The sequence below is a fragment of the Anser cygnoides genome, chromosome 2 (genome assembly GCF_040182565.1).
Source record: "Anser cygnoides isolate HZ-2024a breed goose chromosome 2, Taihu_goose_T2T_genome, whole genome shotgun sequence".
Lineage (NCBI taxonomy): Eukaryota > Metazoa > Chordata > Aves > Anseriformes > Anatidae > Anser > Anser cygnoides.
This window is the reverse complement of record NC_089874.1, coordinates 23,163,522-23,186,288: the sequence shown is the minus strand read 5'-3', so window position 1 is coordinate 23,186,288 and position 22,767 is coordinate 23,163,522. Positions and strand designations below refer to the sequence as shown.

At 36.6% G+C, this 22,767-nt stretch overlaps 1 protein-coding gene across 1 annotated transcript in view; it reads right to left on the bottom strand.

Moving 5' to 3' along the window:
• The window catches only part of RUNDC3B (RUN domain containing 3B), a 51,486-nt gene that overhangs the window by 10,395 nt on the left and 18,324 nt on the right, over nucleotides 1-22,767 (bottom strand). The window contains exons 5-8 of the mRNA XM_066991679.1: nucleotides 19,233-19,322; nucleotides 15,990-16,070; nucleotides 14,596-14,764; nucleotides 9,441-9,598 (exon numbers count right to left, since the gene is read on the bottom strand). Coding sequence (XP_066847780.1) covers nucleotides 9,441-9,598; nucleotides 14,596-14,764; nucleotides 15,990-16,070; nucleotides 19,233-19,322 — 498 coding nt within the window. The remainder of the gene's footprint in view (nucleotides 1-9,440; nucleotides 9,599-14,595; nucleotides 14,765-15,989; nucleotides 16,071-19,232; nucleotides 19,323-22,767) is intronic.

Genomic DNA, 22,767 nt, shown 5'->3' with positions numbered 1-22,767 from the left:
AGGTGTCTGGACTGGTATATCATTGGACTTTGAGAAATTAGATCAGCAGGTATGAAAATGAGTTACTTACCAGTGGATTTTGATGCTGTAACATATCACCTCTCTCAGGTGTGTGCCCTGTGCACAGACACAGTATTCCCCAAATTTGATGCCAGAGTAGTTAGCTCCCAGCAGACTTTCTAATGGCAGCCGCTGCAGTGAAAAAAAAGCAGGCATGTCCTACCGCACCAGTTTTCTTACTGTTTCTGACTGGCCAACAGATCTTCGTGTTAACAGCAATGATACTGAGTTGTGCCACAGAAGATTCCCTTGATGCTTCTTCAGCAACCTTTTTAGTCCTCCTTTCATATTCCCTAGATGTCTTGAAACATATCCTCCAGCAACAAAATTACCGTCATCAATTTTATACAGCTTTTGATCTCCTTGACCTTTATAGCTGCAGCTTGACTCTTGATTTGTAATCTAATTACAATGGAGATTTTATTTCAGAATACAGACATCATCCAGAATGGATAGAAACACACTATAGTGCAATTTGCGTGTGCTCGTTAACATACTACAGCAGTGCAGGATGGACATCTCCTCCTTTCCTTGGACAAATAACCAAGCCCAGTTCCTCTGGAGGAGGATGTCGGGCAAATTCCAAACAACTTTCCCAGATATTAGGTCCTGACTGAAGGGAAAAAAAATAAAATAAAAAATTGAACCTGACTAGCAATTAAACCATTAAAAAAAAAGTAAAGGAGAGCTTTTAATTCTGTTCTTCAACTGTCAGTTCATTTCTGCTGGAAAATAGAACATTATATCCAACATTATAACCAAAAGATGGATCTTCTATATAGAAAGCTACTTGCCAAAACTAGCATATAAACTCCTTTAGAATGTCATGGGTCTAACTTAAAAAAAAAAAAAAAGTGAATATGAATATTGATTCCTACTTCTCTTACTTTGAAGGACAAAAAAAAAATGTTGGTTTGGAAAAAAAAAAAGTAGCTTCAGAGTCTAAGGCAATCACAGAATGAAAAGAATGCAAGATGAAAATCTGATCCAAGGGGAAGGGGAAGAAAGCAGAGCAAAGCAAAACAAAATAAAAAAGCTCTGAACACAGGACAGTTAAGATCTTTTCCAGGTATTATCTGCTTCATAATTTGGATAACAAAATAAGGAAAAACTTCATTATGTTAAGTGGCTGCATAAGTAAACCTTAAGGACAAACAGAAAAAAGGTCAGACTAAATCTCAACCACTTGCCATCCAAAAAGAAAGGCAGCTAGTAAAAGCCTCTTGCTCAAGAAATCAGTTAACAAAATACATTGTATTTGTTTCATTATGACTTCGGGCATTTTTTAAAATTTATTTTAAGCATTTCAAGAAATCACTTATCTCATGTTTTACTTTAACAAAACACTGAAAAAATCCTGACACAAAGTTATTGCCTTAAAACTAAATATCAAAGAATGAAAAAAATATATTGTATCCTAAATTTACAAATGTCATCCATAATTAAAAGAAAAAATACATTTCTGTGACTGTGTGTGTATGCACACTGGTTAAGTCTACTTTCATCTAGTCAAACTATTTTCATTTTATAAAAACTTTAAATCTTGTTCTGAAAGTATACAATGTATTTTCCTATTCCTTTTTACTGGATTAAACTTAATTTATATTGATTTAAATTAATCAGAAAAAATACAGCCAAAATAAACTCCAATCTAAGGTAATTTAAATATTTTTTGTCTAAACAATCTTAAAATAGATTGATACTATATGTCAATGATAAAGTGATCTCTGCAAACAGAATACTCACCATACTAACCTAGCACACAAAAATTGTGTATATTTTTACTATTTGACATTTAAAGTCTTTTTAATTGGGTATTAAACTTCATGTGGTTTGTGTTTTACACATTAGAAGAATATACAAAAAACTTTTGTTCAACTCCTCTTGTTTACTAGTTTTCCCTATAAATATCAAGAAGCAAACCTCTAGTAAATGAATACAAGAGCAAAGAAATGAAGCAAGAATAATTTGGAATCTCAGAAGCAAACAGCAATTCAAGTTTATTTATCTAAATGGGTAAAGCAGATGGAGATCAAATTGTCTCCATTTTTGTATTCAAGGAGTTGCTGAATACGTATTACAACTGGCTTACCCTATTTTTAGTTGATATCTATCCACTCTGTTCACAGTGCGAGCATCAAATTTCAAAAACCCTTTTATGAAATCAAAGTCTCAGGTTCACCTATTCTAGACGTGAGATAATTCTGGAGTTAAATTTGGAATGGAATTAAAATGAATAAATTTATATTTCTTGTACAGGTTCTTTAGCATTGTTATGCCAAAGAAAATATTTTTTTTTTCCTGCCACAGTTCAGGTAATGTTAACTGAGGATGGAAATCCATAATCCATACAATATGTTTCCCTACTGGGAATATGGATCATTAGCAACAGCACTGCCTTGAGGTCCTCAAAGGTTCAATACTTTTCATTACCAATTGGAAAGGCCTTACTTTAAATTCTCCATTGGATAAAAATTCTGGAATTTGGAATGCGTATAGTGCTAATGTCCTGCTAACTTAAAGCTTTCTTGCTGTGTCACTTTAGTTACAATGCCTTTATCCAGGGAAGCGTAGCTATGGAAGAAAAGAGAAAGGATGCCACTATAAAGACTGATTTTAGTATTCCATATTAGAAATACAGAGAAGGTAGACACAGAGCCATTAGCATGGTAGTAAGTATGCAAAATCGTCCAAGGAAAGTCCTCAAAGGTAAGATTCTCAAATCTACTACAAAGAATATGGAAAAAAAAAAAAAAGTGAAGAGAGGAAAGACTCCTAACAAAACAGAGTATTTTGCATTTTAGAATCAGCCAGCATTTTCCTGCAGATACACCACCACTACTCGTCCTTGATGACACCAATAACATAAAAGCCTTTATCTTTTATATATATATATATTTTTTTTAAATAAGCCTTTTCAAGCCACTAATTAAAAGTTCAGAATCAGACATTAAAATATGAGAATTTAAAAAAGAATTATCTCCCTATCAACTGCATCTTGCATACTAAGTCTTCTTCAGGCGGCTATCAATCCAGAAAGTTTGGGTTTCCTGCTGCACAAGAAACCCTCCAGTCCCTCTGGGTTCTAAGAATGCTGTGTCCTCCCTCAGGTCTGAGTCTTGGCTGCAATTCTGTTTAATTCTGCCTGTTTCTTTACTCTGTCACTCTGTATTGCAGGAAATCTATGTACTGCACCCAGCTGTAGACCTTTTCCTTGTTACACTTTCAAGCAAAAAGAAAACTCCCATGTCTTGGCAGATTTCCGCCTCGCTGGAAGCAGGACTTTTCTTGCTGCCTGTCCACGCCTTTGCACAACAGAGGAGGCATATATACAGTAATGCAGCAAACTTCAAAGGAAAGAATTCCTCAAAAACAAGATCAAAACCACTGCATACACTAAACTGTTATGCCATCTGTCAAAATGTGCAAGATTTTTTTCTAAGCTATGTTTCAAAAGTTTAAAAAAAAAAGTAATAGTTGAGAAAACAAGGGGCTGAAAACAGACCAGACTGCGATAATAAGGTTTTAAAACTGATGCTGCAAACCTAGGGGAGACAGGACAGCATTACAAATAACTGTGTGGCTAACGTGAACTCTGGTTTGACAGTGAGGATCCATGAAAGCTTTAAAAGGAAAGAAGAATTAACACTCAAGTTTGAAGTTTTAGTAAAGAAATTCACCACATAGATCAAACAATAAATTTTAATATTCTAGTTCTAACAACCTGGATTTACTATACTTATGAAGTTGAGCAAATCATGTATTTTTTTTTTTTTTTTAAAGAAAAGCCTTACAAGAGGACTATCTGAAAACAAAGGTTAGAGTGCTAAAGAAGTGCCCCAACTTTCCCGTTTCTCTAGATGATTTAGCTTTTGGGGGAGGATTACAAAAGCAGGCAACCCACATTTACAGTTTTACTCATGAGGGGGCACAAACCGCTGGTTAGGATTTCAAAGACCCTTCTGTTTCTACCTCCTTGGATGAGCTTCTCTCTGCTTTGCCCTTGACAGAAAGGTTACAGCCCACATCCTCTACAACCTTGTGCCCCCACGTGTGAGTGACCTTCCTCTGCCTGCTCCTGGGCCAAGCATTTGTGGCAGCACTCTGAAGGCTCTTCCAAACCAAACCTTGACAAATGGACAAAAAGCACCAATACTACTGTCATAAGCGAGTTTCTGACTAACTGGGGCATGAACTGTCTTTGGAAATGAATCACTTCTGCTGCAAAGAATACATCTTCCTCTAATCTACAGTTCATCTAACTCCAAAATAGATCTGTTAGGACACGGTGTATTTCAAACAACGAGAAGCTCATTTTGCCTAGAGTTCAACAGGCATGAATTTACTCTGGCATGCTGCTCTCAGAACGATTATGACTGTGCTCAGGTGCTGCTGAGAATGAGCTAATGTACTTTTCTGAAAGGCAGGGAGGGTATCTTAGCCTGAGCTCAATGCAGTGCTGAAAAATACGTGAACACCGTGTACTCCAGCAGTCAATACCTGGAAGACAGAGAAGCGTAAGCAGCAGGCTGTGCACCGCTCAGAAGTGGAAACATGCACAGACCATTTGCTCTAATTTCAGTGTCACTGTTGCAAACAGTCTCTCAGGGTTGCAACTAAACTGCCATTTACGGCCTTTACAAAGACATTGATATTATCCAGATAGGAACTGCATCGCTCAATCTATCAGACAGGTATATTAAAATCTAAAGAACGCAGTACAAGCATTATCTGGGCCTTGAAAAGAACGACCATTTCCAAAGTAACAGCCAGACAAATTAAATAAATCTAACTTTAGGATCTGCTAAATCATACAAGAAGTTCTTAATTATACAGACATGCTTAATACAACGTGAAACATGAGTGTCCCTACAATTTAATTTGAGTCTTATTTGTGCCATAACCAAAGACAGAACTCCAATCACAGAAGAGTTTCCTCGAGTTTCCTTCCCTGCACATACCCCTCCACAAAGCAGCAGAACAAAACAGTGATGTGGGGAGAAACAGCAGAGGGAGATAAACAGAGAGCTATAAAACGTTAGAGCAACCGACCAAGCTAAGAAATACATTTTTGATACATGGGATACTATACATATATATATATATTTTATATTTTCATATACATATTTATATAAGTATGTATTTTGCACCCATTGGGACAAAGCAGTCATACCATCTTACACCAGGCACGCTGGCATAAACACCTAAAAAATACATCAGAAGAAAATCAATATTGGTAAAACACTGCAAATCACTCTGATCATTACAACAAAATCACAGCAGAAAAAGATATATGTTGTGAAGCATTTAACGTTGAGTTTTACCTTTGTTTACAATGCTTTCCTTTTTCTTTAGCATTTAATTTTTTTTTCTGGTAAAGTGATTAGCTTTTATAACATCAGTGAGTCACTACCCAGGAGATGAGTCGCTATTCAGGAAATTGGTGGAATCCCTCTTGTAATCATATATCAATATTTAAAATATAAATATCAATTTCAGATACAGAATCTCAAATTAAACCTTAAATTTGCAAAGATCAGAAGAGAAATTTCGACTTAGGTACAGCTAGTGTGTAAGCTAAAGGAAAGATCAAGAATCGCCCAAGGGGAAAAAGAAAAAGCCTGGTAAGCTGAGATGAAGAGTTATAATGCAAAGTTATTACGGGCAGTTTCCTATTTTGCCCAGTCACTCCTCTGACTGATGGGATAGGTGATCAAAAAAAGTTTGGAGACTACTGCTCCAAGATGCATCCAACACTTCTCTGGAGGATCTTAGAGGAAGAAGAAATGACTGCCCTTGTGATTTTGAATACTCCAGGATCCAGTTCCTTGATGATTCGATCTCTCTTTCCCATTGTGTTTTGGGCGTTATGAAAACCAAACTGTTTCCTTCAGTTAGACACTCCAAGGATCATGGGCTTCCCTTGGCTGTCCTCCTGGAAGCTGTTAATTTTAAGCAATTCATTTAAGAACTGCTCCACCCTAATTGTAAGAAAGACTATTTTTATAGAAGAGTGGAGCCAAAAGCACTGATCTCTAACGCTGAGCTGCTGTAAGCCCCACGTACAACCAGACTTGGGTTGTTTCAAATTGGTGTAGCCAGTTGCCACGTACATAGAGTGTGCTGTTTACTGGGCCATAAAATGAACAGCGAGAGGACCAGGCCCAATGGTAGGATGTAGCAGTATAGATTAGTAGTTATATATATAATAGTGCCCATCAGCTTGGGCACTAAGATGCAAGTTGGGTCACAGGTACAACTTCTGTAAGCTCTACTGAATCCCAAACCAAATGCTCCAATTACTATTTATACATGACTGCAAGTATCTTCAAAACCACATCTGTCTTTTGCTTTGGAAACCTTTAGAAGTAACAGAACCATAATATTAATGCCCTCACTGCAACAGTGACAGCAAACATTTCTCAAGGAAGCAGATGAAAGCCAGAATATGCCTCCATTGCCCTTATTACAACTGACAATCACCAGGCAATCACTTCATTTGCAGATACTGAGTGTGGTAAAAGAGCAAGAGCTGTGCATTTGTTTAAATATATCTGACTGATAATCAGGTGGTCTATTGCAGTTTCATGGTCTAACCTGGTTTGCTATCAGTTTGCCCAAGTGAGACATCTAGCCTTCAGATGACTGGGCATATTATTAAGAAATCCAATTAAGTTGAGAAACATTTTTTTTTTTCTCCTGTGAATAACTAATTTGTCAAATTTTCAGCTTCACTATTTAAGAAAAAAAAAGTATTCTTGAGATTCATGAAATAGCTTTTAAATAGATTAAAAACTGTTTTTTGTAGGTTGGATACTCAAGCTTGAGAGACAAAGTTAAGAATACTGAAACTGTAGACCATTAAGTTTTTCATAGCAAGTCTAAGACAAAAATGACTTAAATTCTTCCCATTTCTGTATACATTCTGTGCTTTACATCAAATTGCCTTATTAAATATGAACATGGAAAAGGTTCTATGGGGGTAATCTAGTTTATAACCTAAGGTCTTGTTGACCACCAGTGTTATCTCATTTCCAAGTCAGCAACAATAACAATCTATACTGCCAAGAAAGTCAAACCTCCACTCCCCTCTACTTTTTATTTTTTTGGAAGCAGACTAAACAGACTCAGATTCTGCCCAAATCCATTAATTCATTGAGAAAATAGGTAAAATATTTTGACTTGCACGCCTTTGAAATACAATTTTGGAAACATCAACAAACAAACAAAATTTGAAACAGTAGAACCTTTTACCTTAGCGACAACAGCCAGTGGAAGAGAACAGCAACATTAAAAACAAAATATAGAATGTTTATTTATAATAGTTTCCATTACACAGAAAATGATCCCAAATCAGATCTCAATGTATTTTTACAAACATTAATGTGATATGCCTCAGACAGAATTACAATCCCAAACTTTCTCTTAGCTGCCGGTAAAAAAATCCAGAAAGATTATAGAATACATTCACAAATTCAAAATGCTAAAAATGGCACGAGAGCAAAACACTAGGTATGGAATTCCATGAACACTGTTCTAAAACAGCTGGACCATAAAAAGCAATTGGCCAATACTCATGCCTCATTACAGATACATTAGTGATAGAACATTCTGCTGCCAGGTCAGCACTTCATCCTTGGTCAGGGAAAACAAACAAACAAAAAAAAAAACACCCACAAGTAAAAAAGAATGATTAAAAGATGCTAATTATGTCTGATGTTCACCATTAGAAACCTGCTAGAAATATTCCTTCCTTTCCCTCTCCCACATGAGGAATTATGGGCTCCTAACATACTTCAAGAAGAGTTTATCTGACAGGCACTCTCTGCTCATACTTCTCTCTCCAATTATGTAGCGTAGTCCAGGATCCTTACTGCAGGGTCTCACAAACAGCTATACAAGAACACACTGTCAAGATACAACAGAACTGCTCCACAATTTAAGCCTTTACATTAAGAAGGCCAGCAAATAAAATTAAACCCCAAAGATCTGAGATCTTTGCGACAGTCAAATTTCACACAGCTCAGCTAAAAATGGACAGAAGGTCTGAATGTTCCAAGTTTCCAAATATCAGGATTTAAATGAACTCGCTTTCCACTCCCAGTAACACTTTCCCTACCCCGCCCTTACCCCCAAAATATTCAAGCAGGCCAAAAAGTATATAAAGAGTCATTAGCTATATCAGTAAGTTCATTAAAGAACTCTAAAACAAGTATCTCTCAAAAGTGTACATACGATCAGGAAAAAAAAAGTACTACTCAGGGGAAAAATTTTTATTTTTTTCCCTTTGATTTTGTAATTGTGGCATAAATATAATGCAAATGCTGTATCCTGGGGATTTTCACAGAACCATTTCAAGCACTGGCAAAAAATGACTTCCCACAAGATGGGGGGGGGGGGGGGGACACACGACTGTTTACAAGCCAGAAATATGTTTTGCTGCATAGAACAGGCCCTTCTGTGAGACCCTAGGCACAGGGAACCTACATATCCTAAGCCGTCTTTATATTCTCCTCATTCTGCATTATGTCAAAGGACACATCTCACTTTCATTTTACTTCAGGGCTCAGATATATAAAAAATACCCCAAATTTAAGATAAACTTATTTATCTTGTATTTGACATGAACAGAATGGAATATACAGTTACTGCAGCTGTATACTACTGTGGCAATTTATCACCTCACAGCAAGTTGTCCATCTTTAAACAATGCCAGAGAGTGTCTCTGAAAAACGAAGGTACTGTCTTACACAACAGACAGGGCTATGAGGATAAATTACCTAAGGATCATAAGACACTCAAATATTTACCATATTAAGAGTCACTTATGCTATTAAAAGATTTAAGCCTTTTCCTGTTGTTTTAGCCTTTCATGTTGCTTTAAAAATTAAGGTAAGTAGAAAACTGTTTCATCAGACTGAATATTTTTAGGGTTATCGGATGAACTTCTACTGTGTCTAAGACCCACACAGATAAAATAGAACCTATACAAAGAAAGAAAATAAATAGCTTTGTCCTCTCCTGCTTCCCTACCTTTTTAAAAAGTTTTTTTTTTTCCTAGAATCTTCTTCATATTTTATTACTTTCAGATTTAATATTACCCTTAAAAAAAAAAAGTCAAAAATTTAAGGAAGTTTACTCTAAACAATTTCAGATTTGCAGAAAAAAGCTTAGAATTACTCTGTCTTACACTGCTGCATTATTTTCAGGGGAAGGATTTCTGAATATAAGATTTGTCAGGAAAAAAACAAAAGCTACAACAAACTGATTTCTATAAGAAGTTTGACTCATTTCCACAGGACCAAAAGTTCTTCATATTGTATATTTAAATAAATAAAGTAATACTGCTTTAACAACGTTTCTCCATTATACTAACTTACAACTGGTCTTGAAGTTCCACAATGATATATTCCAGCTGTTCCTTCTCCATTTTATGGGCTAGATCCATATCTTCAATTCTCTGTAACAGCAGTTTATTTTGTGAGACAGATTCGGATAGCTGGTTTTCTCTGAGCCGTACCAGTTCTTCAAGGTAACCCTGGCAATAAAAGTGTTAGAAAGAATTAAAGAACATACAACCAGAAAAGTTTTCTTTATGTACGTTCAGGTTTTCTGGTTTAAAATGTATACAATTCTATTTTTTTTTAATTCTTTTTTAAACTGACTACTAAAATGACTTAAGGTTAGCAAGGTGTTTCCTAATAGGTACTGAGAAAATCCTGTATTTACCTATACTCCAGACTAGGAATAGAAAAACAGATTAAACAACAATAGAGGAATGCCACTAGCATGAAACATTAGTTCAGTTTTCAGAAACATAAAGCAATCACAGGAACAAGAAAAAGATCAGGACTCGACAACTTAACAGATGCAAGATGTTAGATATTGTGCAAGAAAGACAAGAGAAGAATGTAGCTATATGTATCCATATAGTTAATGAAAGGGGTCCAGTATTATTATCAAAAAAACCAGTGTATTTGAAAACCTCTTTCTTAGAGCAGAATGGTGCAATATGACATTACATATTAAAATGACAGAGAAGAAAGTTATTGATGTTAAGATTTGTCTATGGGAGAGTATAAGGTAGGAAAACTCGTAAAGGTCACTTTAGTAACATTGGATGTGTATAGCTGGAACATGCATATGCATTTTTATCAGTTTTCCACATGATACTATAAAAGATACGGGGCAGTACTGATAAAGTAGTTGGAGTACGATTATTTACAAAAATACACAATGCAAGTATTTATCAGCAGCTGTGATAGCAGGATGGTCACTAAGAGTGTAACATCTGCTTACAATACTAAGAAACTATTTCATTTTCTTCTTCAAGCACAGCCTCAGCATTTCAGATACAAGTAACTTCTTATCAACAGCCCTTCTTAGCCAAAGCTGGATATAATTAGCCTATATTCCTTAAAATTTTGCACATTCCTTGAAGCTTGGAGGAAAACATATGCTTTCACAGGTGCCAATATGAAGAAAAATAAAGTAGTTCTCATAAAGACACAGAACAGGTGTCCTGCTGTATTAAGTACACAGGTATCATGTTTGCTGGCCAGGAAAAAACTAGTAATATGGTGATTCACCACCGTGAAGAGGATTAAGGTGTTGGAGCATCTCTCATATGAGAGGATACAAAAAGAGCCAAGACTGCTCCGGGAAGGCAATCCCACCACTGTGTATCAATACTTAATGGGAGGGTGTAAAGAGGACAGCATCCGACTTCTCAGCAGTATCTAGTGAAAACAAGACAGGCCGTGGGCACTAATTGAAAAGTGTGAAACTTCATTTAAACAGGAAAAAAAAAAAGTTTAAACGAACACTGAAATGTGTTGTCTAGACAGGCTTGGGCTTCTCCATCGCTGAGATATTCATAGCCTCACTGAACAAGGCCCCAAGCAACTTGCTCATCTACTTTTCCTAGAGCAGTGGGGTTGGGCTAGACAATCTCCTGAGGTGCCTTCTGACCACAGCATCCAACTACTCTGTGATTCTTACATTATGTATAAATATAGAGTGGATAGAACTGCATGGGATAGGAATTTATTTTGGTTTCACTGCAAGTTCCAAGGAATCTTGAGAGCTTCTTAGAGTGCCTAGTTCTGTCCCATCAAGCATTACTGCTATTGTGACTTTTTAGCTACTCCCCAGAGCTCTAAGTAGTGCTTTGAAAGTACTTAATGATACGTTAGGACATAAGCAAATTTTCTGCCTCCCAGAAATGTCAAACATTTAAGAAAAAAGATTTTACATGAGAAACATCAGTATCAGTAACAAAATACTATGAACAGTAAATACCTGTTATCTATAATGACATGCAGATGCATCATCCCACCAGTGAAAGTGTACAAAATTCCAGTATAAACAGTACACAAAGAATTTCTGCGTTTACTACACAAAAAGGAACAGCTTATACCATGCCAAAATAGGCAAAAGATAACTTGCAGATAACTAACAAATGTGTAAACAATGACTCATTAATCTGGACAAAGGACAACTTGGAAAAGACAATCTCTAGGGTGGCGTTGAGAGGGCAGGAAGCAACTGACTGTTCGTAATTTTCTAGAACACAAGAGCTAGGCACCATGAAACGAAGCTACCAGGAACCAAATTCAAAAGACAGAAAAGGAGGTGGCTTTTCACACAACAGATGGCAGATATGCATAGCACTTTGCCAAAAAAAGAAAAAAAGGTTCGGATGCTAAAAACCTGCAAGAGGTCTAGGGGATATTTGACAAATATTTGGAAGAGGGACTCCTCATAGGTTATTAAACAGACATATAATATCAGCTTCAAGAAGTCCTTGAGCTGAAACAGGTTAGCCAACAGAGTACTAGAGGAAAAAACTGTGCATATATATTTGCTTTGTTTTTATTCTTCCCTCCACATCTACTTTGGGCAAGTACCCAAAATAGGATAGTAGGACAGACTGATCCTTGGTCTAAACCAGCACAGCACTGTTGATCCAATAAAGCAATGCTAGGATTTACCTTCCTAAAATAATATCTGATCCTATCCTACCACTCATACAATTCAGAGGATACAGGTACCTTTATCTTATCTGAAATCCAATCACTTGTCATATTGTGGCCCTAGTAAAAATGATTCACCTGTGGTATTAACAACTGTAGTACATATACTTAAGACTCCCAAATGGAATTTATGATTGTACGTGCAAAGTGAGCAGCGACAGAGGAAAAGAAGAATGTATCAGATTCACTATGCCAGTCACTAAAAATACACTATTCTCAACTTCGTCTTCTTGTCATAAACACTGAATTTTCTAACACAGAGATGTGAGAAAGGCCCTTTTGTTTAAAAGAAAACACTCTGCCTTTGATTAGTTGGTAGTAATTATTGCTACCCACTGCATTGTGAGCAACTTGAATATTTCTGCAACTTACTGCCACCAGAAGAGCCCTGAAAGGGAGAGAAAAGCTGTAACCCCTTAATGGTCACTTATTCAAGTTACCATAGAACAGAAGTAGTATAGCTGAAGTGAAGAAAAATTTGGCAGGCAGATCCCAAATGAAGATTAGGCAATGAAAAAATTTTCTGTCTATGTGATTAAAAGTTATTTTTGTTACAGATCTCCCACAGGCACCCTAAACAATTAGGACAATTAAGAAAGTGTCAACAGCTGTCAGAGTCGCTACTGTTTTGAAAACTGCATTGCTTACCCCAAAGTTTTCACAGTTGTAACATAAAGGTGACTTGAATTCACCACCACGTTAGTTAGTCAGACTGTGTTAGCTGGTAGTTCATTCAGGGAATGCTATGAAGAATAATGTAGCAATAATGGCTCAAAAATTCGAAATACGTAGTATCAGATTTGTGCCTAAGAACAAAGTTCCACAGAATAGAAATGCTTCTGGATCTTAGACTCACGAATAAACCAAAACCTCCATTTGCTACTACAGCCACAGAAGGTATCTGTGCTTTGGTAAGAAGGAGAACTACTTTGTAATTCTGGCTAGCGCGTTTGGACACCATGTTTCAATGTCCTTTCTACAGATGTTTGTTACAACTTTGATAGGATATTCTCCATTCTTTGGACAAGTTAGATGTGCCCCCTTGCCCCTCCTTGCCCCCCCCCCCAAAAAAAAAAAAAAAAAAAAAACTCCACCAAAAAAAAAACATCCAACTATTTTGTTCTTTTCAATGGGTCCTCAAAGCTAATGACACTCATTTAAACAAAATATTCTACAGTCTTCACGTGTTTGTGTGCACGTGTTCAAACTGATCCTATGTTTTTGTCTGGAAACATGGATGAAATGCTGTCTTGGTTATGATCCTGAGCCTCATGGACTGTTGGGGTGGCGATAGCACACTAACCATGAATATTTTCTGACTTTGATCAGTGTTTACCACAGTTAATGCACTGAGTCGCAACTAACTGCTAGAAGATCCATTCTAGATGCTATCTGTCCCTTCACATCCCCCCCCCCCCATACAGTAGAAACTAGAAAGGCAGAGAGATAATCTTCTGATTCTAATTCCCTAAACTGAGGGAAATAATTACACCTCCAAGCATCTTTATGCAGTTTCAGCCTTTCATACGGTTTATTGTGTTGGGAGTTTCATGGAAGTCACATTCTGATATTAGGAAAAATAATACTAAAATACTAATAAAGTTATTTTAAAGCATTAGCTATTTGTCTACCATTTTTCTTCTCTTCCATTTCTATTTTACTTGTCCCCTCTTTTCTTTTTCTGTGCACTATTTTTCAGTGTCTATGAAGTCTGCTCCTCTCTGCCATTAGCTAATACAGATCTCTGTAGTTTTAATATGCTATTACAATATACTGACAAGCATTTTGCTTTTAAAAATACTGAAATAATTAAAAGTTTGGACATACATTACAATTTCCCTTCAACTTTGAGTCTTTTGAAGGTTAGAGGGAGAGCCTACCTTTGCTTTCTAGGATGACATTCAATATGTCACATCAACTATTCCAATCAAAAACAAACTTACTTTCTTTCCTTTCCCATTCCAGCTTGAAGCAAGTCTTAAACTATATATATTTTCAAAACCTATCTCAGTATTACTGAGAAGATAGCTTTGCTTTTCATTCCTAGATAGATAACTTTGTTTACTGTTAGGCTAAATGTTAAAGTTTAACATTATTACCATCATAAAAGCCTTCAATTGGGAGTCTGTGTACAGCAATAAACAATGTGGAGTCATGTTCACTTCAAGTTTGCAACCTAACAGCTTCAGAGATATACTGTCTGTAACTCTGAGATTGGAAAAAGGAGATAAAGCTTCTACATTATACTCTGTAATCTGACCTCTGAATTATTTATTCTTCTTCTGTTCCCCCCTTCCCAAACTTCTCTTCCCTCTAATCGGAGAGCAAAGACAGTGCAATTATTACTTCAGATATTCTGAGGATCATAAAATTGAAGACCACTTACATGAAGCTAAATAATATATAATATATTTTTTCTGCCTTTACTTAAATGGTATTTCACCAGTTGGTTGGTGACCATCTTTGGCTCTATCACCCCAACACAAAACTAATCTTTTACCTTCTGTTCCAATGCAAGCCGATACTTCTGTTCTACCCTTTTGCATTTGTTGTACCAACTGTTTTCATCCGTGAGGAAAGGAGGACCAATGTTCTCTGGAGTACTGCCTTCACTGCCACTACTGCCCAGTGTTCTTAGCTCTTCTTCATCACTGCTGATGCTGTCAGAACTGGAGGATCATATTTATTAGCCAAGTGAATACCTGTGTTTGTTAAGATGCAAATACAACTTGAAATTAAAGCACCGCAGCTCCTAAAGATATTTGAAGCTTTGTAAACCAGTAACAATGGGAATGTTGATAGAGGCTAAATCACCAAATACAACTTATGTTTCAAGCTCTTATTTATAAAGCCACCTAAAAAACATACTTGTCATCTTAGTCAAGTCTCAGCCAAGTCAAACAGTTGTATGCAGGATACTCTTCTGGAATATAAAGGGTCAATGCACTACCATAAGCTACCTAAGTAAGTGGTGACTTAATCTTTTCTTCATAATTTTAGGGCAAACAGTATTATTTGAACATAAGTTGTATTTGTTTCTAAAAATGCAGAACAATAAAAAAAATGGTTGTCATTATATTAAATAATGATAAATTTAAATGAGAGTTGTGGTTATAGTGAAGACCATGTGCCTGTTATTTCACAGAACATAAGTATGTCCCTAGATAGTACGCAGATTCAGCGTTAAAATATCTCCATATCATCCAGAATCAACATATGGCAGAATATTCAGACATCTGCCTCAAAGATGAGCATTTTAATTTATCCCAATACCTATCTGAAATCTTCCTTTATAACTATGCTTTCCACTACATCAACAGCATTTACTACTTGATTTTTTTTCCAGTAGTCAGATTCCTGCTACCCTATGATTTGCTGAAAAGTTTTAATAGGGTGTTAATATTTTATCAAATTATTTATTCTAAAGAGTAACAGAAGTTATTTGCTTCAGATGTGCATTTTGAAGATTTGTTTTTATCATGCACGATGCACATGTGAATCCACACATTAGACTTCATTTACAAGGTCAAGCAGAGAGCTCAACAATTTAAGCCTAAGCAATCTAATTAAGGACAAGCCACTGACCCTGCTCTTTTCTGGCTCAGATCATGGTCCATCGAAGCTTTTGCTCTATAATTCCATGCAATGAAAAGAAACTTTCATTGTATGGGCTCTACTTCCTTCTTCTGCAAATTCCATTACTGACGTGACATAAAAAATTCCTGATGTGATGCAATTCTGCTTTAACTGCACCATACAATTTTTCATTAATATGTTAATCACAGGTTTATATTTATATAAGGATATTATTTCGATTGTGAAATGAAAATTAAGAGGCCCAGTACAATGTAAAATTTTGACACTGACATTAAAAAAAAGCAGATTAAAAAGTACCTTTGGGTGAACTTTAGATAGGGTGTGTAATCTATGACAGCTGGAAAGTTGCCATCCAGTCCCTCCCCCTTCAGACAAAAACTAATAAAACAGAGAAACAATGGTAAGATCATTATCAAGAAAATTAAATGACAATGAAAGTTCCATTTTACCAAAAAGAAATTTGATTTTTTTCTTCACTTTTTCATAATATGAAAGGCCTAAGAATTTAACAGTGAAATCCTGCTCAACTGAGCTAGACTGTTCAGCATTACAGGATAACAAAAAACCCAACAAACAGAAATCCCACAGAATCATGGAACAGATCAGGGTAAGTGGTATAGTCCCCATTTTAAAAATATTTGCTGTTATTCTGAGTATACAGATGGACTGTGAGGGAATAAGACAAAAAGGAAATTTAGCTGAAACAAGAGAAACAGAAGAGCTGCATGTGAGTTTGGAATTATCAGTATTAAAGCTCGCTTAAAATGCTACCAGAATGCTTACGTAACCACTCTTCTAATTTTAAGTCAAAAAAAATCAGTTCTCAAAAATAGTTCAGACTTTCGCCTTTCAGTTACCTTCTGGTGTTGGGTTGCTGTAAGATGATGAACATTAATGAAATTAACATTCACAAAATGTTCTTATACTACTGTAGCTCTATAAAGCTCTCATCTGCACTGTATTCTTTTTGTACCAAATCTAAAAGATTGTATTTGAATCATATTTAATTATCAAAGAAGTGAGAAAATTAATTATGCTTCCACAAAGCCCATATTACACCCTCCTCCTTTCTTTGTCATCAAAAAACACATTCTGGCAAGACAGCTTTTGCTAGCTTAATTGAGAAGTGCCATTTTTGATAATGCGGTCACTTACGTGCTATCTGGGAATAACGTCTGAAAGGTTTTTATTTTCCAATAAAAGAAAAGAGAAAAAAAAATAGACTCTGTCCTCACACGGGTTTTCCCCATCTCCACTCCTAAAGTGTTTTTCACAGTGCACAGAATCATAGAATGGTTTGGGCTGGAAGAGACCTTAAAGATCACCCAGTTCCAACCCCCTCGCACCAGACCAGGTTGCCCAAAGCCCCATCCAGCCTGGCCTTGCACACCTCCACGGATGGGGCATCCACAGCTTCTCTGGGCAGCCTGTGCCAGTACCTCACAGCCCAGTTCCACATAGATAAGCCAGACAGCATTTATAAGAGACTTTCTAAACTGAAAAAACAAACAAACAAACAAAAAAAATCCTCAAATGTAACATGCAAAGAATGGCCATAGCTTCTCAGCCATTTAAACCACAATATTATGAATTACACACGGCACTATAAATGTGCTCCTGTAGGTCTAGGTTCCTATTTTTCCCCAGAATATTTGTTGGCTCCTACAATCTCCACTGATAAATATGTCTCCAGCGAGAACCAGTCATTACTCTGAATACTATTAACAGATACCTACTAAATGTGCTCACATGAGATATCAGAGGATAAAAGAAGGATGAGCACACTCAGACAACTAGGCTTTCATACAAATACGCTGTACCGCTGAGGCTCAGGGGAGACAAGCACAGTCGATTCATTATTATTTATGGCAGGCTTTACATACTGCAGATCTAGTCTTGCTACACTTCTTATTCATGTATAGCTATACTCCTTCCAAGTATAACACTAACACAAAAACATTTTAATTTTACATATCGTAAACTTAAACTAATGAAATCTGCTAAGATTTGAATTTGCTGTACGCAAGGCCAGCTCTCTTATCATTCTGCAGCACACTTCTGTTCCCCCACAACATATGTTTGATGATGCAGTTAATCCAATCTAATGACTAAATGCTGGCAAGAGAAACTATCCTGGTTTTTTCACATACACACACCCTGTTTTGGCTTTGTGTTGTTGTGGTTATTTTTGGCCTTTTAAACCCCAACCAGACATCCCCTTCTCCTCCTTACTGTGGTATTGGCACTTATCTGATTCTATGATGAGCTAGTTCAGCCAGCAAGGCCTGATTTTTTTTTTCCACTTTAGCATCCACTTTCAGTTCCATAGACAGCTGAGCTAAAGGCTCACTGCCACCAGAAAGAAAAGACATTTCTCAATCCCTTTTTTATTTCTCTACTTCAAGCTTCATGGTCCCATCATCTCTGCCACTAAAAGGATGCGTTGTGAATTGAACCAGCTGACAACAAAAAGCTACCCTGTCTTACTTGCTATGTTTGTACTCTACCAAATTAAGCTGGTTCACAGAGGGGCCCAACAAACCCCTAAGCTGGTATAAGGATACACAGGCAGGAATACATCTCTACAGGCCTTTTGGCTGTAGAGTCAATCACTCAGTGCACCCAGTGATACTATACAATATTTTCTGCTAGTTTATCTCTTAAACTGATTTGTGACAAGGATCAGTGCTGCTGGAGGGTAAAAATTAACATCTTACTGCCAAGAAACTAAAACTACCCTTTTCCCTATGCCAAATTATGAAACCTTCTCCTAGTGGCTCTTGTTGTGTCTGTGTGGACCCAACCAAACACATTAACATGGCTTTACACCAGTCAGGTTAGAACTTCTCATAGGCACTCTAGTGTTTTTACCTTACATATCAGGCTCATATTATCGTGACTTTTTTTTTCTTCCCCTCCCCTTTTTTTTTTTAAATCATTATCATCTAGTGTGTGCTTGCACCTTCCTTACTCCCCCCCCCCCCCCCAAAAAAAAAGTTAATTGTATAACAAAGCACACAAAAATCTAGCTAGATTGCAAAGGTAAATCAGGTAATCTGATGACATTTGTATTGTAATTAACTGCACTCAAACTGCAAATTAAACAGTGGTTTGCAAGTTAAGCTTTTAAAATCTAGAAGTGCTAAAGATGCTACACCCTCTATATATGCAATTACAATGCTATCATTCAATACCAGTGCACAATCACGTACTTAATCTCACTGTTTTCTTTATGTCTTAAAAATAAAAGATTCAGTTGTCTGTAAGCTTCACTTAGTAGATTTGATATATCTTCTGTAATTACACTTCTGATTGCTTTCAGGATTTTGATAACTGAAAGAAGGACCATGCAATCATTCAACTATATAAGCTACACCATAATTTAGTTCTTAACCAGAAGAGCCATTCATGATCTTTTTCTCTCCCTCCTCCTTAGTTTGGTCACAAATTATCAAGGGAATCTAACAATGTTTTCTATAATGCATCGATTTATAAGTACTTTCTATGAGCATTCTATTACAAAGCACACGAATACAATACCTGAAATCAATTGCATTGAGTCCCAGCAGCATGCCAGCAAGCATATTTGCTTCCTCACCAAGAACAATTGCTCCATCCTCATAAAATCTCCTTCAAGAAAAAAGAAATTACTTCAATTAACACCATTTTGTCTCAAATAATGATGGTTTTCATAGTTAACAGAGAACTGAGAAATCCAGTTTAAATAAAAACAACCCATGTTGTTAAATAAAAACAACCCTAGGGGCACTCATATTTCATTTCAAATAAAGCAAACAAATGGACTGAATAACATGGAACACCATAATCTTAGAGTACCTAACAATAGAGACAGAACTAAAAAGAATTTGTAATATTAGGCCTAAGAAATGGTAGATGGACAAAACGCAAAGCAAATGAAGACAATCTTTATTGCTGAAAGAAGTCGCACTGTGTACATTCAAAAAAAGGATTTCATGGTAACAACAATAAAAAGTTCTAATTATTTTAATTTTCTCCTCACAGCTATCAAAGAAGCTACTTTCAGACAGAAATGTTCCAAGTGCAGAGCACTGCAGAACAGGACCTACCGCTGCCATGCATGTCTTTGTGATAACAACTTGTAAATGTATAAAAAAGGCATTTGATCTGTTTAGCATAGTAACGCACAAATTTGACTTCCTTTTTAAAAGATTCTTGGTAGCAGCAGAGGAAGAAAGGTCAGCGAATAGCTGTACATTACACCTGAAAAAAGGGGAAGTGCGTGTTGTTCAGCGCTAAATGCAAGGATGAGAGGTCACTTACCTGAAACTGAGATGCACTGTCCACCTGTACATTCTGGCAATCAGTGATTGCAAACAGGTGCCAGGTTATTGATGACAACCTATCTTTCAGACAAATAATGGTAGCAACACTGCCCTACTAAAAGCTCCATCTGTTTAAGAACTGCATGAAAGCAACCAAATGGCTCAGCAATAGCTCAAGTTGGTCGTATGGCAAACATCCAGAAAAGACATTTGGGGGCACAGCTCCAAAATGTTTGGACTTCATTTTAAATGCACACAGCCAGAATTCCCATTTTTGTGGTTTCATAGCAGGCATCCATTTGCAGCATGGAAACAAGATGTCCAAGAACATGGATGTTTACAGTGGAAGCAAGAAATCCGAGAGACTTCCTCTGGGAAGATAACTCCAGTTTCAGGACTGTCATCTGTATGATGTACAGACTCAGTAACCTAACCCTTGACTTCAGGAAACGTAACAGGAGGCTAAACTGGCAACTAGTTGAGACAGAATACTGTGCTAGATGGACTTCACAATCCACCTCTTAATTCATGAGTTAGAAACAATGCTCCCAGTACAAGCGACTACAAACCTTTTCACTGCCACTTATAAAAATCACTGCCAGGTACTGCTCTGTACTGTGCTCACTGTATCTTGTAAAATGGTACCCGGGAAGCACTCACACAAAAAAAAAGACATGGCATACTTAAAACAACAAGATGCAGATGTTAGCTTTACAGTTTCTTAAATCAGCAACAGTAATCCAGCCAAAACTTAAAGCCCCCTTAGAAAACTCACAGATCTTTGCTCACTGCTACAGTTGGCATCTCACAACAGAAAACACAGTCTGCTTTAACGTAAGACTTTCTGTTGACCAATTCATTAGAAAAATAATTGTGTACCCATGCTTAGTCTAACCCTGTACCAAGTGTAAAATGAAGAACATTAATAATGAGCTGCTTCATTAAAGGACTAGGCCTAAAATCACACAGCCAAGCAAAACAGCAGGATTCTAATAGAGCTAGCAGTATGATAGATTCATCTTACTCTACATACACACATGAAATATGTATAGTGTATATATATATATATATGTAGTTATTAAATATACACATAGCACAATAAATAACTTAAAATGCTAAATAAATTGTACAAAGCATCACCAGAAAAAATCAGGCCACTTATTAGGTATCTGAAACGACAGGTGGTAAGGTGAGTGTGCCCATTATTGCTAGTGGATCTGAAATCTACATCACCAAGACCTGAAAGTGTAATTACTAATTCTATTGGACATATTTTCAATAATACTTCAAAACAAAATCTGCACTTATTACATTTGGATTGCAAGAAAGATGGTTTCCTAAATCTATACCATTGAAAGAACATTCAAATATATGCAATATCAACATGTTCGTATAAATTAATTTGAAACTCCTAATAAAATAAGATCACTCTTATCGACTAGCAAACAAACTGCACTAGCAAACAGGCACAAAGAATGTACTACTTAACTATATAGTTTGTGACCCTCCTCTTCCTCCTCATCTCCCCCTCAAAAACCCAAGTGACTCTTCAGTTTGAGGCCACACGAGTAACTTTCTTTACCAGAAATCTTTGCGTTATCAGCTTCTTGTCTATTGCAAATGCAAGCAGATCTGGATAAAATAAAGATGACAGGACTGGAAACTTTCATAAAATGGGATGTTTACCTAGCTGTGTTTCAAAGTCATCTTAATATTGGCAAAACATACTGAGATCTGTGGGAAAATAGTACTATAACCAGAAATAACATTCTAAATTAACAGAAGTCCTTACAGAAAAAAATTCTTATTAAGTAATCCTTTCAGTTTGTCTAAAACTGAGTTCAACATAAAGTACTACAAAATGGGCAAGACTTACATCACAAATCTATTAGACACCCTTGTTACAAGTATCATATAATAAAACAATACACTCTCTAGTACCAGTCCAAACCTGTGAGAATATTTTCTATTGCAAAACATATTCTTGTCCATAACAGCTTTTACCATCAAATGGTACAGAAAAAAATTGCTACATATTTTTCATATTACATCAAGAATCCAACCTAAGCCTGATCTCTAGTTCTGTTCTGTATTTCTCAAAAGTTTCCTGGAATTCTCCTTTCTTCTCCAAGGAAAGTTTCTCTGAGTCTAAAAAATGTCTCTACAGCTTTCTGTCAACATTATTTAATTTCGAAAGAAACATAATTGTCCCTCTGTGCTTGGCTCTGGTGAGGCCACACCTTGAATACCATGTTCGGGTTTGGGCCCCTCACTACAAGAAGGACATTGAGGTGCTGGAGTGTGTCCAGAGAAGGGCAATTAAGCTGGTGAAGAGTCTAGAGAAAAAGTCTTATAAGGAACAGCTGAGGGTGCCGGGGTTATTTAGCCTGGAAAAAAAAGGAGGCTCAGGAGATAAGGTCAGGGAGACCTTATCGTGCTCTACAATTACCTCAAAGGAGGCTATAGTGAGGTGGGGATTTGTCTCTTCTCCCATGCACCAAGTGGACAAGAGGAAATGGCTTTAAGTTGTGCCAGGGGAGGTTTAGGTTGGATGTTAGGAAAAATTTCTTCACTGAGAGGGTTGTGAAGTATTGGAGCAGGCTGCGCAGGGAAGTAGTTGAGTCACCATTCCTGGAGGCATTCAAAAAACATGTAGGTGTAGAGCTCATCGACATAGCTTAACGGTGGACTTGGCAGTGCTAGGTTAAAGATTGGACCAGATGATCTTAGAGGTCTTTTCTAACTTAAATGATTCTATAACATCTTCATGT